General features: G+C 41.6%; 2 protein-coding genes across 2 annotated transcripts in view; both read right to left on the reverse strand.

Annotated features, from left to right (window-relative positions):
• The window catches only part of EIF5A2 (eukaryotic translation initiation factor 5A2), a 568,757-nt gene that overhangs the window by 276,614 nt on the left and 277,303 nt on the right, over positions 1-14,840 (reverse strand). The gene's annotated exons all lie outside the window — the stretch shown is intronic.
• The window catches only part of SLC2A2 (solute carrier family 2 member 2), a 106,266-nt gene that overhangs the window by 60,052 nt on the left and 31,374 nt on the right, over positions 1-14,840 (reverse strand). The window contains exons 4-5 of the mRNA XM_073626201.1: positions 6,788-6,912; positions 5,223-5,338 (exon numbers count right to left, since the gene is read on the reverse strand). Coding sequence (XP_073482302.1) covers positions 5,223-5,338; positions 6,788-6,912 — 241 coding nt within the window. The remainder of the gene's footprint in view (positions 1-5,222; positions 5,339-6,787; positions 6,913-14,840) is intronic.

Here is a 14,840-nt window from a genome sequence, read left to right on the forward strand (position 1 = left end):
AATACTGTTCTTCAATAAAGTTTATCTAAAGGTTAAACCTTGTTTTGTCCTCTATTTGTCCTGGTAATTCTAAAATTTGAAAAGTATCAATGGAACAATATGTGAGAGTCAGTCTTCCAACGGGAACAGTGTTCCAGTGACTAGCTATGAGCTATGAGTAAGCACTTGGCATAAGTGCGAAACGCATTAGCTGACTGCCCTGTACGATCTGTCTATCGTGTCCTGTATACGATATGTTCCTGATTTTACAATAAAGGAAGTCTTTTGGATTATATTCTCCTGGTGTGCGGCTGTCCGGATTTTCTTCTTTGCTCACAGTGTTCCAGTGACTGTTACAGTATCTAGGAGTGGTATTTTTGTATTTCCATCGCTTTGAAGAGATTTTCCTTCACCTCCTGTTGCACCTCAGTACAGGAAATGAAGGGAAATCTCCCATAGATGCCAACCTTCCTGGATTTGCTGGGAAGGTCCCCCGTCTCTGTCTTCTGTCCCAATGACGCTGTGTCCCCAGATCACAGCATCACCCTTATTTGGACTACTGAACAATCTGCAGCAACACATAATGGGTATTAGTTTAGGGAATTATAGCTGTGATCAGGTTTTTGCTATACATGCTCTTTAACTATTATGTCATACATTGTTCTCAATAAATACATATTCTGGGAATTACATATAAAATAAACAGTCCAGAGGACCAGAAAAATGGTTATTTTCACCTGTCAGTTTTTAAACTACCAGTTGCTAGAAATGAAAGCTCCAGGGATGTCTTACATGATGGTTGCTAATAAGTACGCACCTTACTTTTCCTAACATCCATATGGCTAACAGACTTTTTATCCATATTAGGTATGCCCAGGTTAGTATGCTATAGTATGTATTACATACATTGTACTCTACATACACTACATTAGATCAATGACACAACTCAATGTAAATTTCCAATTTCAGGTTTGGTTAAATAACAAGCCTACTACTTATATCTTAGTTGAGAACCAACCAGTGTTACCAAACTACCAGTTTGAAATTTACTGACACGATACCCAGAATGGCTAAGCCAAGTTTTTACTGGCATTTCCAAAAGTTACAAAATTACAGTTTTAAGTGCAAATGTCAGTATTTAGGTTACAAACAAGTACAGTGTGCAATTAGCAATGTGATCTAAAGTAGATATTAAGGTAAAAAAACATTTTTCTTATTTTATTTTCAATATAGTAAGTAAATAGCTCAGGGACAGGACAGGCAAGAAATCAGAATGGGCAGGCAGACACACATTAAATTGACTCTCACAGTGACACTGACAGCAGTGTACCCAGCACAGATGATGACACCTCACCTCCTTAGTCACAGTGACAGCGTCAGGGCCTGGACTTGAACCTGGGACATCTGCAATGACTCTGGCGATGACTCTTCTCACTGAGCTACCTGAGATGCTGGACAGCACCTTGTCTGATCCATTAGACAACCCGGCCTTGTGCCTTGGCTTTTGCTGAACCGTGAACTCCTTGCTTCTCCCATGAATGTCCTGATTTAAGCCATGTCTCTGCACTTCCTGTTTGCCAGATTATTGTGCTCTATTCAGCCAGTATCTCTCCTCTTCCCTGCTGCCATCCATATTGTGCTACCACTCATTATCGACCCTTGGCTTTTTCCTTGACTACGCTTTTGCCAGATCCCAACCTGCACCTACTCATTACTGAGTCTGAACTTTGGCTTGTTTTACTTACTATGCTTCTGTTTGATCCCTACCTGCTTATCTGCTTCTGGATCCCGGTTTACTCACCTCCTGGTGAGACAATCCTGGAGACTGTGACCTGGTACTAAAAGGCAGCAAAATCCTTCTCCACCATCAGGAGCTCTGCTGAACACCGGTTAGTACTTAGACTCCGCACCTCAGGTGAACCTGTATCATTCTCCGGGGTAACTGCCAGTGTACCTCTTCTGCTGGTCGGTGGTAGTCCCGCTAATGCTATAGCAACTGGTCTTCGAGCCTGATCCCTGATCGTCTCTCTCCATGCCAGGTGGTCCATTCAGTCCAAACAGCACTGACAGTCTCGCAACCCGTCTTGCCTTGTTCCCGTCCTGCTGACCAGCACACAAGGTCCCGGCCTTTTCACTCAGCTCCCTTGCACCATGACATCCCATGACACACTCAGGCACCGCCTGGCGCCCCCCACTGGCGCCGTCCAAACACACTGTAGCAGGCAATTGGATGGTCTCGGCCAGCTCCACAGAGCTTCACAGCCATATTTTTTACTGGCACCTTTTTCCTGCCACTGGCTGGAGAAAAGTGCCCATTTTTTACTGGCTGCCAGTAAAAATACTGACGGTTGGCAACACTGGAATCAACCACTAACCCAGTGACTGCATACCACATGTATTACACTATGTTGATGGATTGTACATAAATTTAAATTAAAAGAGACTTGTAAGTTTAGCTGACAGAGGCTGGGTCTTTCATTGTGATCTTATGGGAGGGGGCAGTGTTAGTGATTAACTAAACTGTACAGTTATCAGTGGACTTGCTTTTAACTGTGTGAAATGATTATGAGATCTATGAGGGTAGGAAAGAATTTTATGAGTAATTTGCACAGGTCTATTCTACACAAGCTAATTTGCTGTATACAGCAGAGTAGCCTATCATTCTACTATTTTAATAGGCTTCAGCAGCATTGAAAAGTACGGGTTACCAGCTTACAAGGCTTTAAAAGGACTTGCTATAGTGTAAGTAAATAAAACTCATCTATCTTCAAACCTACATCTAGTGCAGCCATGCATTTGCTTATGTCTCATTAATCAGGACAAACACAGACTACATGTAATGAACTTGTACAGTACCGTCAATTTGCTTAGCTAAAGCAAGTTTATAATAATTTATATTTTGTACAAATATATGTTCGGTAGGCTGCTTACAGAACACAAATAAATTGATGTGATATGTATTGGCAGTATATTATCCCTAGTGAAGGACCAAACAAATTTACAAGATCAGGTATGGGCATGCACAGCAAATTTGCCACTCATGGCCATATATTACCATATCTGATAGATCACTATAAGTCAAGATTCCAGATTGTATGGTGGACAGTATAAACATCAGTTCAATGGACACATACAGTGGCGGCAGTAAACCATGCATGAGACAGGGACACCCAGAAACAGTCCACACAGGTTTGACCTGCACTTTTATGTAGCAATGCAATAAACAAAGATAGTTCAGTGCTGGAGGGTTTATACATTAAGTCCATGGCATGAAACAAAAAGGAAATCTGCTCCCTCGGCCAACAAACTAACAAGTGCCCCCTCATGGGTTCCCTAAAACAAACAGGCAACACATGTACCCAGTCCTGGGACAAAGTCATCCAGTGCCCAGGGTTAGGATGCATAAATGTGATTTGCATGCACAACCATCTTACTCATGCCTTAAGAATGCGTTTGATTGTCTACCCATGGAAAGAGTGCAGGGATCACATATGTGTAAGGTACAGAGTGCAGAAGTGTGTAATGCAGGGAGGGTGTAATGCAGCAGTCAGGAGTATATAATGTACAGAGTGCAGAGGCCAGGATTGTGAAATGTACAGAGTTCAAGGGTCAGGAGTATTTAAAGTAAATGTAAATTCTCGTTTTTTTCTATAAAAATAATAAACATGTTATACTTACCTGCTCTGTGCAGGGCATCCCAGATCCTCCTCTTCTTGGGTCCCTCTTCGGCTCTCATGGCCCCTCCCTCCTGTCTAGTGCCCCAACAGCAAGCAGCTTGCTATGTAGGGAACTGAGCCGAGTCACGGCTCCCTGTGTCCATTCAGACATGGAGCCCTGGTTCGGCCTGGCCCTCTCTCTCCTGATTGGCTAACTGACTTTGATTGACAGCAGCTGGAGCCAATGGTGCCGCTGCTGTGTCTCAGCCAATCAGATAAAAAACCTTCTGCCTTTCATGTACATAGTGCTGAGGTCAGGAGTGTGTAATACACAGATTGCAGGGGTCAGAAGTGTGTAAGGTACAAAATGCAGGGATCAGGAGTGCATAACGTAGAGTATGCAGTGGTCAGGTGTATGTACTGTACAGAGTGCAGAGGTCAGGATTAAAAGTAACATATAGTCCAGTGAACAGAGTTTAGTAATCAGGAGTATGCAATGTACATTGTGTTGGGGTAGGGAATGTGTAATGTATAGTGTTAAGGAGTTAGTAATACACAGAGTGCAGGAGTCAGGGTGTGTAACATATAGAATGCAGGGGTCAGAAGTGAGTAAAAGTAACATACAGAGTGAACGGATTATATGTAAAAGCACCATACAGAGTGCAAGGGTCAGAAGTAAGAGTAATGAACAGTCCAGTAAACAGAGTGTAGAGGTCAGGAGTTTGTAAGGTACATAATGCAGGGGTTAGGGGTATATACATCCTAGTACACAGCACCCCCTATAATTTCACAGCCTTTATTCATAGCACAGCAATACTCCCTATAAAGGAAATTTGACAACACACACAATCATACATTGCACACACCTACATACACTCACCCACACAATCATACATTGCACACAGATACATACACTCACATATAAAGTAGATACATGCAAACACTTACCTTAACACACATGCACACATAGATACATATACACACACATATACACATACATACACACATATACAGACATACATACATACACAAATTCACTGAACCTAGCTAACTTTCTCTTTCAGGTACAGGGCAGATATACAGCATGTCATGGTAAAGGCTGGGAGGCAGAGGAGATACATCCTTCCCTTCGTCCTCTAAACTGCTGGCCTTGGGTGATCTATAGATCTATAGAGACTGCTGAAGGGAGACAGAGATTAACTTACAGTTTGGACAGTTTCAGCCGCATGTGATGCTATGCCCCCCCCCCCCCCTTCCCCATATGAACACAACCTATTAGGACCTGAGAAAACAACAGTTTGTTTCCTTTACATACATACACAAACCCTGGATCCCCTCACATGTGTAGGTGAGAAACCTAGGTGACACATATACATCATCCACAATCCTGCCAGCCATTGCCTCACAAAATATATATATATATATATATATATATATATATATATATATATATATATATACATACATACATACATACATACATACATACATACACATATATATATATATATATATATATATATATATATATATATATATATATATATATATATATCAATTTTAGGCAGTTCAATTGTTGATGCATACCTGACTGATAAGAATTCCTGTGACAATACCAAGTTGATTCAGGGTACCCAGAGCTCCTCTTAGTGCTGTTGGAGAAACCTCCCCAATATAGATAGGTACAAGTCCTGCTATCAGTCCTGGAAAAATAGAGAACACAAGACAGCTTTTTTAATTTATAGTTCTTTTTGGTTTTTTAAATGAGAAAATCAGTATATCAACTTTTTATTACAAGTGAAGGGCTTCATGAATAAACATATCTGAAAGGAAAACCATGGGTGTTACCTAAAACTACCAGGCCCTTCCAGTCATTACTAGGTAGAGGAGTGAATCTGATTGATTAAGAGTGATGTACTTTGTATTTGGCTCCCACTGAGAATCATTTTCCTAACACCTCTCCCCTCTATATGACAAAATTTAAGAAATGATTCCCATAAAAACATAGACAATGGAGTTCTCAGACGTTTTCATGCATATACTGTATTACCCAGCTTACAGAATATAGATAATTTGTGTTTAGTGGTGGAGAAATACCCCTGACATAGGTGGTCAATGAGGAACTCCTGTTACACTAGTGTCTAGTGATGTGCCCTGTTGCACTAAGGGTCCATGTAGCCCCCCCACCTTACTTCAGTAGTGAGTGATGAAATGCCCCTTTACTTTGTTGGTCAGTATTGTGCCCTCCTACATTTGTGATTAGCAGAGATGTGTACCCTTACATTGGTTGTCAGTGAAAGCTTGGCTAATAGATTACAGTATCAGTGTATTTCCCTGAAGGAAAAGGAGCTACAGATTCTGCACTGCTGGTTGTGGCTACACTGAGTGACACTGATGTTGGAACTTTGTTGGGAGTGTCTGACCGGAGATCATTTCACCCAGGTCCTCCTGCACAGCAGCTGGATGCTACTACACCAGGATCACCAAGCAGGAGACCTGAGATCATCTCTTAAACACCTGCATCTGGGCCAGACTGCTCCCACTGCCAAACCAAAGTTGGTTGGTATTCGGCACAACAAGCAATCCCTATTTTACTATAAAACAGCAAGTTTATTTACTGCTCTCATTGTTCCAGGTAGAGAAAAAAAAGAATAATATTCAAACATTTATATCAAGAACTATTATTTTCATATTATAAAAATCAGCTTCCATTGCTCTCTTTTGTCCTGAACTTCATTGAAAAGTTTTATAAACAAGGGCATTATTGAATAACTTATTCTTAGGGGGCATTGTTTAAACAAGAGGTAACTCTGCAAGCACAACTTGGTGAATCTGAAAGTCAGGTGATTAAACAAACAACACAATGTCCTTGTTCTTCATTATTGATATATTATTTGGGAGAGCACTTATAGCACCCATCTAAAGCTCCTCGTTTTTAAGTGTTGGACCATAGAAATAAAGGCTTAGCAAATTGTTGTGGATAAACCTTTGGGTTCAAAATATTCTTCTCAAGCTGTAAACATTTACACCGCAATCATTTATTTTGGTAAAAATATATAAAAAAAAAATACAAAGGACAAATTGAGCTTGTGACAGACTGCTAAACGTATGCTGCAAATTCCAATAAAATATCTACATATGGTCCCACTTACCACAGTAAAGCCCAGTTAAAAGTCTGCCAGCAATAATTAAAGCGTGAGCTTGACCTAGTGGAGCCAGCCCCATCAGCAGTGCTCCAATAACTGCCAGAGAATTCACGACCATCATAGCTTTGATCCTAAAATTCAGAAGTAAAGCTGAAATCAGATTACCTTTATTGGGATTAGAATAGAAAAATATTAACATAGTAATAAATCTGTTTCACGGGTAGCATGTCTAATCAATCATGCATGTGCTAAAGACATGTCTTACAAATATTTCTCAATCTGAATTAGTGATGAGCAAAATGAGCAATGTTCGTTTAGCAGGAGGACAATTGTCAAAAACTTCAGCCACAATCTGAAAACCCCGAACAAATTTCATAGACTCCTAATGTCTATCTAGAACAAGGGTTTGGTATGGATTTTAGGGGAGGGGGAATGCCTTTTATTGTCTTTTTTTGCATGGGGTCCCCTCTAAATCTATACCAGACCCTTATCCATGTATGCAGTCTGTATGACAGGGGGGGGGGGGGGTTGGGGGGGCATGCTTCTAATGCCGTGTACACACGACCAGACTTTCAGGCAAACTAGGTCCGACGGTCTTCCTGACGGACTTTTGGCAGAAGTCCGACGGACTTTCAGACCGAACGGACTTGGCCACACACAAACGGACTACGTCCAGTCGAAAGTCAGTTCGTTTTGTAAACGGGACAAAAAAAGGAAGTTCAGTAGCCAGTAGCCAATAGCTTCCCTTGCGTCGTATTTGGTCCATCGGACCAGCACACAGACGAACGTTTTTCACGATTTTTAGTCCGACAGATTTGAAACATGTTCTATTTCTAGGTCCGTCTGATTTTTTCCCCAAAAAACGATCGCATTGTCCGACGGACTAATCCTGTCGGACCTAGTTTGCCGGAAAGTCCGGTCGTGTGTAAGCGGCATTACTACTGTTACTGAATGAATAACTTCTGGTTGCCACAGTTGAAGGTTCCGGTGGGTGGGTGGGCAGGCAAATTGGTCAATCCTAGCTATTTAGTTCAGTGAACTATACATAGCTTAGATTTCATGGTGATTAGTCAGAATGTTGAGCGTCTATATGCTTACCTATCAATATTTTTATACTTTGTTCCTTTACCCATAATATAGCTATAAAACTTAGGAGTTTTAAAGATCATAGTTCATAGTGCATTGTGAAACCTTGCATAACAGCATTAACAAACACAGGTGGTAAACTGCGAAATTCTATTTCTCATTTAACCACTGCAGCTCTGGAAGGTTTACCCCCCTTCATGACCAGGCCATTTTTTGCGATACGGCACTGCGTTATTTTAACTGATAATTGCGCTTTCATACGACGCTATACACAAATAAAATTGATGCCCTTTTTTCCCCACAAATAGAGCTTTCTTTTGGTGGTATTTGATCACCTCTGCCGTTTTTATTTTGTTCTATAAACAAAAAAAACCCACAATTTTGAAAAAAAAACCCAATATTTTTTACTTTCTGCTATAATACATATCCAATAAAAAACTGTAAAAAATCAAATTTCTTCATCAATTTTGGCCAGTATGCATTCCGCTTCAAATTTTTGGTAAAAAAAAAATCCCAATAAGCGTATATCGATTGGTTTGCGCAAAAGTTATGGCGTCTACAAACTGGGATATTTTTATGAAATTTTTATTTATTTCTTTATTTTTTACTAGTAATGGGGGCGATCAGCAACTTATAGCGGGATTGCGACATTGCAGCAAACAAATCGGACACTGAGTGATACTTTTGACACTGTTTTGGTAACCAGTGAGACTAATACAGTGATCAGTGCTAAAAAATATGCACTGTCACTGTACTAAGACACTGGCAGGTAAGGGGTTAACATCAGGGGTGATCAAAGGGTTAAATGTGTCCCTAGGGAGTGCTTTCTAACTGTGTGGGGGATACTTTAACTGTGGGAAGACAGAGATCCGTGTTCCTGCTTAGCATAAACACAGGATCTCTGTCTTCCCTTGTCACAGGACAGCGACCTGCTTTGTATACATAGGCAGACCGCCGTTCTGCCTCTCTCAGGAACATTTGGACGGTTTCCAGCAGACATCGGGTCACCCAGACCCGCTGATTGACTCCCACTGTGTCCAATCACCGGAAGAGCGAAATCACGTACCTGTATGTGATTTCACGCAGAAGAGCCAGTATATGTACATGGGGCGGTTGGCAAGTGTTTAAAGTGATTCTAAGGGCAGAAGTTTTTTTATATAAATGCGTTCTATGCATTAAGATAAAAAACCTTCTGTGTGCAGCAGCCCCCCTCAGCTTCTTAATACTTACCTAAGCCCCACCCTGTCTCGATCCAGCAGTGTTGCACAAGAGACTTGGCTCTCTGGGACTCTCCTTCCTGATTGGCTAAGACACACAGTGGGCGCCATTGGCTCCCGCTGCTGTCACCCAAAGGCAATGAGGGGGCGGGGCCCAGACGCAGTTCCGTATCTGAATGGACACACAGGGCAGTGGCTCGGGTGCCCCCATAGAAAGCTGCTTGCTGTGGGGGCACTCAGCAGGAGGAAGGAGCCAGGAGCACCAGCAGGGGACTCGAGAAGAAGAGGATTTGAGCTGGTCTGTGCAAAACCACTGCACAGAGCAAGTAAGTATAACATGTTTGTTAGTTTTAAACAAAAAAAATAAGACTTTAGTATGATCTTAATACGTTTTATTCAAGCAGTGTAAGTTAAAAGTCGAGTAAAACAGGTACATAATATACAAATAAACTATAAATAAAATGTTTGAGCAGAGTCACCATTAAGAATGCGTAACAGTATTTTCACTGGTTGATCTAAATTTTGTGACATTTTCAAATGACCGTTGTGACAGTGCGATGCCCTGACACTGTGAAAATGGTTTTAGAAAGGACATAGGGTTTGCATGTATGCAGACTCTGGAGTATCGATTATGAGTGTAGAAGGCTGTTTTTACAGATTTTTGTATTCCCAGATTGGGCTCTGTAGTTTTGAGATTTCAAACTGCTTTGTGAGGGAAGAAAATATCCAACCCAGTGTCCAGGTCTCGCAGAAGACCAGTAGGCTGAGTGTACACGTATGCACAGTTTTATAATGATAGACTTGGGCATAGTTCAGGACTCCCTTTTGGAGACAGGTGTGGTTCATGCAAGAGACAGGTCTACTTTGTCGAGGTAACAGGTGCGCTCCACACAAAAGCCAGGAGGTCTCAGGCTTGGAGACAGGAGGGCATCAGACGAGTGTCAGGGGAGATCCGCTATGGCGAGGCGCGGGTGTGGGTCCAGGAAGCAGGGTGCTGCAACTAAAGGTTGAGAGCTAGGGGAACCCAGGGAGCCAGGAGAGCTGGGTGAAAAGGTCTGAAGGACCAGTCAAAGGCCAAGGTTTTGGGCCTATGCAGCGGTGCTGTCGAAGAGAGAGCCAGATGACTCGGTATTATTTTGACAGCATCTGTACTAGCTTGAAGGAGACACTGGAGCCTGAAAGAAAGACATAACCAGGAGGCTGAACAATTTTGTGTTACTTGTTTGATGGGCAACCTGATGTAATGACTTTTCTTTTTCCTTTTTTAATAAAAGTTGACCACCACACCCTAAAACAGACTTCCTGTTTTATCTATCACTGAGCTAATAATCCCCCAATATTACACTGTCTATTTGAATGTTTGTATTGCAATTGGTACTTTTATCAGAGTAATCTTGGGGGGAGTCTTAATGGTTTGCGGTTTCCCAATTTATGAGTGAAGGGAGAGAGAGGAGTGCATATACAGCAAGTGGAGGGTAGAGAAGGGAGATGAAGGGAAGAGAAAACAAAGAAAAGATGAGGATAAAAACAATTGAAAGAAGAAAAGATGCAAAAGATGAATGATGGGGGCTCCAACTGCACAATTGAGTGAAGGCACAAAGATGAGGTATTTTTCCAACCATGAGATCCAGATCTTTTTAAATTAATTGAATTTGTTGTCTTGTATCAAGGTGAGTTTTTCAAAAAACATTGTTAAAATGTATGTTTGAATTTCTCAAAGGGCTTGTTTCAAATTTGTTTGTTAACAGCATACTTGATTTGATTGTAGCCGTATTAGTGGAAATTTGCAGTTACTATATCATTCAGGTTTCTTGCCCAGTAAAACTTTGTAGGCGGATCTTTGGTAGATGCCATCTTAGAAGTGTGTAGATGACCTGGTAAAGATCCAGAAATGCTTCACATCAGGGGATCCCACCTTATATGACCTTATATGACTGAAGGTCCAAGTAAAAGAATATCACTTGAAGCAGTTCTGGGAATAAAAAGGGATGGCTTAGTGTCAGTACCAGGATTCAGGTTGTCCCTTTAAATCAGTATTAAACTCTCATATTTAAAAAATCGTTGATAGGCAGGGTTTTTATAAAATAAGTGGTCTCTTGTGACATAAATGCCTCTCCCCTCACCCATGTGCTGATCAGAGCACATTTACGGCATTTGCTGTGTGCTGTGGTGAAGCATGCGTACAGGAGTGATGTCATCATGGCCTGGCCATTCAAGTGGCTGGAGAGCGTGAACTCGAAGGAAGACCAGGCGAAGATGGAAGTGCCAGGAGCGGTGACAGCTCAGCATTGGAGGGCTTAATTTGATAGTTAAGTGTCTCACTATGTGCTAGTATGCACAGCATACTAGCACATCATGTCATCAAATGGCAGGGGGCTATTTAAATTTTTTTGCGGTGTTCAATACCACTTTAATACTGAGTAAAACTCAACTGAGGTTGGGTTCACACTAGTGCGAATTGGAAGTGGGTTTCTTCGCATCCAATTCGCATGTCAGGAGATTGTGACCGGCTCTCTATGGAGCCGGTTCTCACATCTCCGGACCGGCTCTGGTGAGAATTGCACAGGAGTCCTGTGCATCTTCTTGTCTGTTTTAGGTCCGAATTCAGCCAAAAACGGCCCTGAAACGGTGAACAGGGGCGCACCGGATCCCTACTGTGAGCCGCTCCATGCGAACCTACTGTAGCCTTAAACAGATCTTACCTGGCAAACAATGGTGAATGGCCAGTTTGTAAATGCTCACGTTTAAAACACCTGTGATAGCACACCATCAGTGCTCATGATAGTGGATGCTGTCTTGTGTCCCCCTGCTTGACGCAGCTTATATCTGCTAATGTATAACCATGTATGACCCTATTTGTTCTGTCTCTGCTTTCTCTTCACTGCTAATTGTGTACCGTTCAGACTTGATTTTTTACATGACTAGACTAAGCTTCTGCCTTACCCTCCTGTATTATCAAGATTCATTGGGGTTGATTTACTAAAGGCAAATAGTCTGCATACTTTGCAATTGCAGTTGTACTCATTTTTCCCTAGAGCTTAAGGGGTTGCAAAGCTTCGTGTTTTTTCACCTTAATGCATCCTATGCATTAAGATGAAAAAAACACCTTGCAGTCACCGGCCCCACCCGAGCCCCTGTTTTACTTACCTAAGACCCAAATCTCCTTGGACGCGATCCCGCGTTGCTTTCCCCAAGCTCTAGTCGGCTCTTCATTGGTTGATTGATAGCCATTGGCTCCCGCTGCTGTCAATCAAATCAATGATGCTGCGCGCCGGGGGGCGAGGCCGAGTCATACACTTGGCGGCTATGGCCACTGAGTGTATCACACAGGAGCGTGCCCGCAAGGTAACCCCCTCAGGAGAGAGCTTCCCAGAGGGGGGTTAGCTCTTGCGGGGAGGAGCCGCGAGAGCCGCCGGGGAACCCCAGAAGAGGACGATCGGGGCCACTCTGTTCAAAACGAACTGCACAGTGGAGGTAAGCATGACATGTTTGTTTTTTTAAAAAAAATTATAAACGAATCTTTAGTATCTCTTTAGTACATGCGGTAAAGCTCTGCTGATTTCTATCATCCAATTATGTGCAAGCAAAAATGCTGCTTTTTTATTTTCCCTGAACCTGATTGGGTATTCTTTACAAAGTGAAGCTTTACCACATTTACATTTACTAAGTAAAATGAATGCAACTGCACTTGCAAACTGCAAAGCCTATTTGCCTTTAGTAAATCGACCTCACTGTTACTACTCTGCCTGTTCTGACCTGCTCCTGCTGCACACCGGTCTCATTGCTGCTCTGCTTACATCTGCAGCAGTGCATCGCAAGTACCAGCAAGCCTGCTTTTGTCTACAGATCTGCTCATGATATGCATTATTCATTACTGAACTACCTGCATATATAGCACATCTGAACTGTTGCACTTTTACCTATACTCGCGGCTTGAGTAAATCAGTCGGTTGCATGTTTTTATTTGAATATAATGAGATTGCCTGGGCATTTGTAAATTGTTGATAAAGGTGTCAACAAAGTGTTTAATATGTAAATACAGAAATACCCCAGGATGGGGTATGACACTTTTCTTTGAATGTATCAAAAGGCATTGTCTTACATCTTTTAACACATTTTTAAGCATTGTTAAATTATGTTTACCCCAACAATGTCTATCCAATAGATTACTTATGGTGGAGTAAACAATAGGCTACTCAAAAAAGATATAAAATTGGTACAGGGCAATGTTATTTTCAAGGAGTATATGGACTGATCTCATACGTCTAAGGAATGAGAAGCTATTGAACTGGATATTGGGCTTCTGCTTGCTTTGGTAACCATAATAGGTTACTAACTCCAACTGGGAATTGGAGGTGAGTTTCTAGGTACACCCAGATTGGGGTTTCGTAGACTGCATTACCAGCACCAGATGTGCTTACCTGTGCTCCTGTAAAATGTTTAACCACATGGTTGACGTAAGATGACCTGTAAGGCTGGATAATTACCTTGATAAAGTGTGTGGTAAGTCTAATATTTAACACCTGTGCAATGATACACAATTAATTCAGGGAAGCAGTGCTCTCTCAATGTATGCACATTAACTAGATGGATAAAGATATAGTAAAGGCGAGCTAAACCTCTATACTTGCTTAGAGTGTATACTCAAAGCTATAAAATTGCTATCAAAAATTATGAAGATAATTAATCACAAAAAATTCAAATGTATCAAACATTAATGAATAAAGTGCCAGTACGCAGAGTTCTTAGGAAGAATTCTCATAACAGAAGTCTGCACTCATAAAAAAAAAATCCTTGTTTAGATCCAAACAAGTTCTTTGAAAAGGTGCATAAACCATAAAGAATCTTCTGTAACAAAAAGTGCCAGTGCTCAAAGTACTTGTCCTACTACAATATCACTCAACACCAATCCACTCTATGTGAGCTTGTGCCCCTCTCCCAATGGATGCAAACTCACCAGATGTAATTGATTTCCTTTAGCTTATGCCAAAAAAGCAGGCTTTTCACAGCTCCGCTATGTGCTGCTCAATGTCGTTCACTATATCCTGTTTCCTTAGACCAAATGCAGACTCGCATACATAGAGGAGCCAAAACAGTGGGGAAATTCATTTTGCTAAATGTTTATTAAAACCTTTCAAAATAACTGTTAAAATAACACTCACATTTCTGCATGCCTGCCTAGCACCCAGGAGTCATCTCCCAGTAATCAAACCAAATCTGCCCACTGCTCCAGTCCGGGAGTCGATAGTATGCTGTATGCAATCTCAGAGACCAGAGAAGTGTGCGTGGTAGTTTGCTGTAAAGCTGGCCATAGATGGGTCAGTTTTTTTTGTTCAACCATCAGGTTGAACAAAAAAAACAAACCTTATTCCCCTATCCACACATTTAATGTGGATGGGGTAATCACTCCGACTAAGCTATTGTATTCTGCCAGCGGGGAGATTTCCCCACTGTCAGAATACACTGATCAATACTAATTGAGTGGCATTTATCTGACAGGCAAGTTGTATAGAAGTCGATCAATAGAACAACTTCTGTACAACCAGGGTGCCCATACATGGATTGAAATGCTGAACCAGCCGAATTTCCATCCATGTACAGTATGTCCAGTTTAAGATTAACACCTAAATAGGGTCGGTGGAAGCAGACCCAAGAAAACTTAAAGTTATCTTGTAATAGCTTTTGTGTATTTCAGCAGAGAAGGGAATTTTGAGCACTTGAAATTTTGGTTTTGTTCATGTGGAGTCCTCCTCATA

The sequence above is a fragment of the Aquarana catesbeiana genome, linkage group LG04 (assembly GCF_042186555.1).
Source record: "Aquarana catesbeiana isolate 2022-GZ linkage group LG04, ASM4218655v1, whole genome shotgun sequence".
NCBI classification, from domain to species: Eukaryota; Metazoa; Chordata; class Amphibia; order Anura; family Ranidae; genus Aquarana; species Aquarana catesbeiana.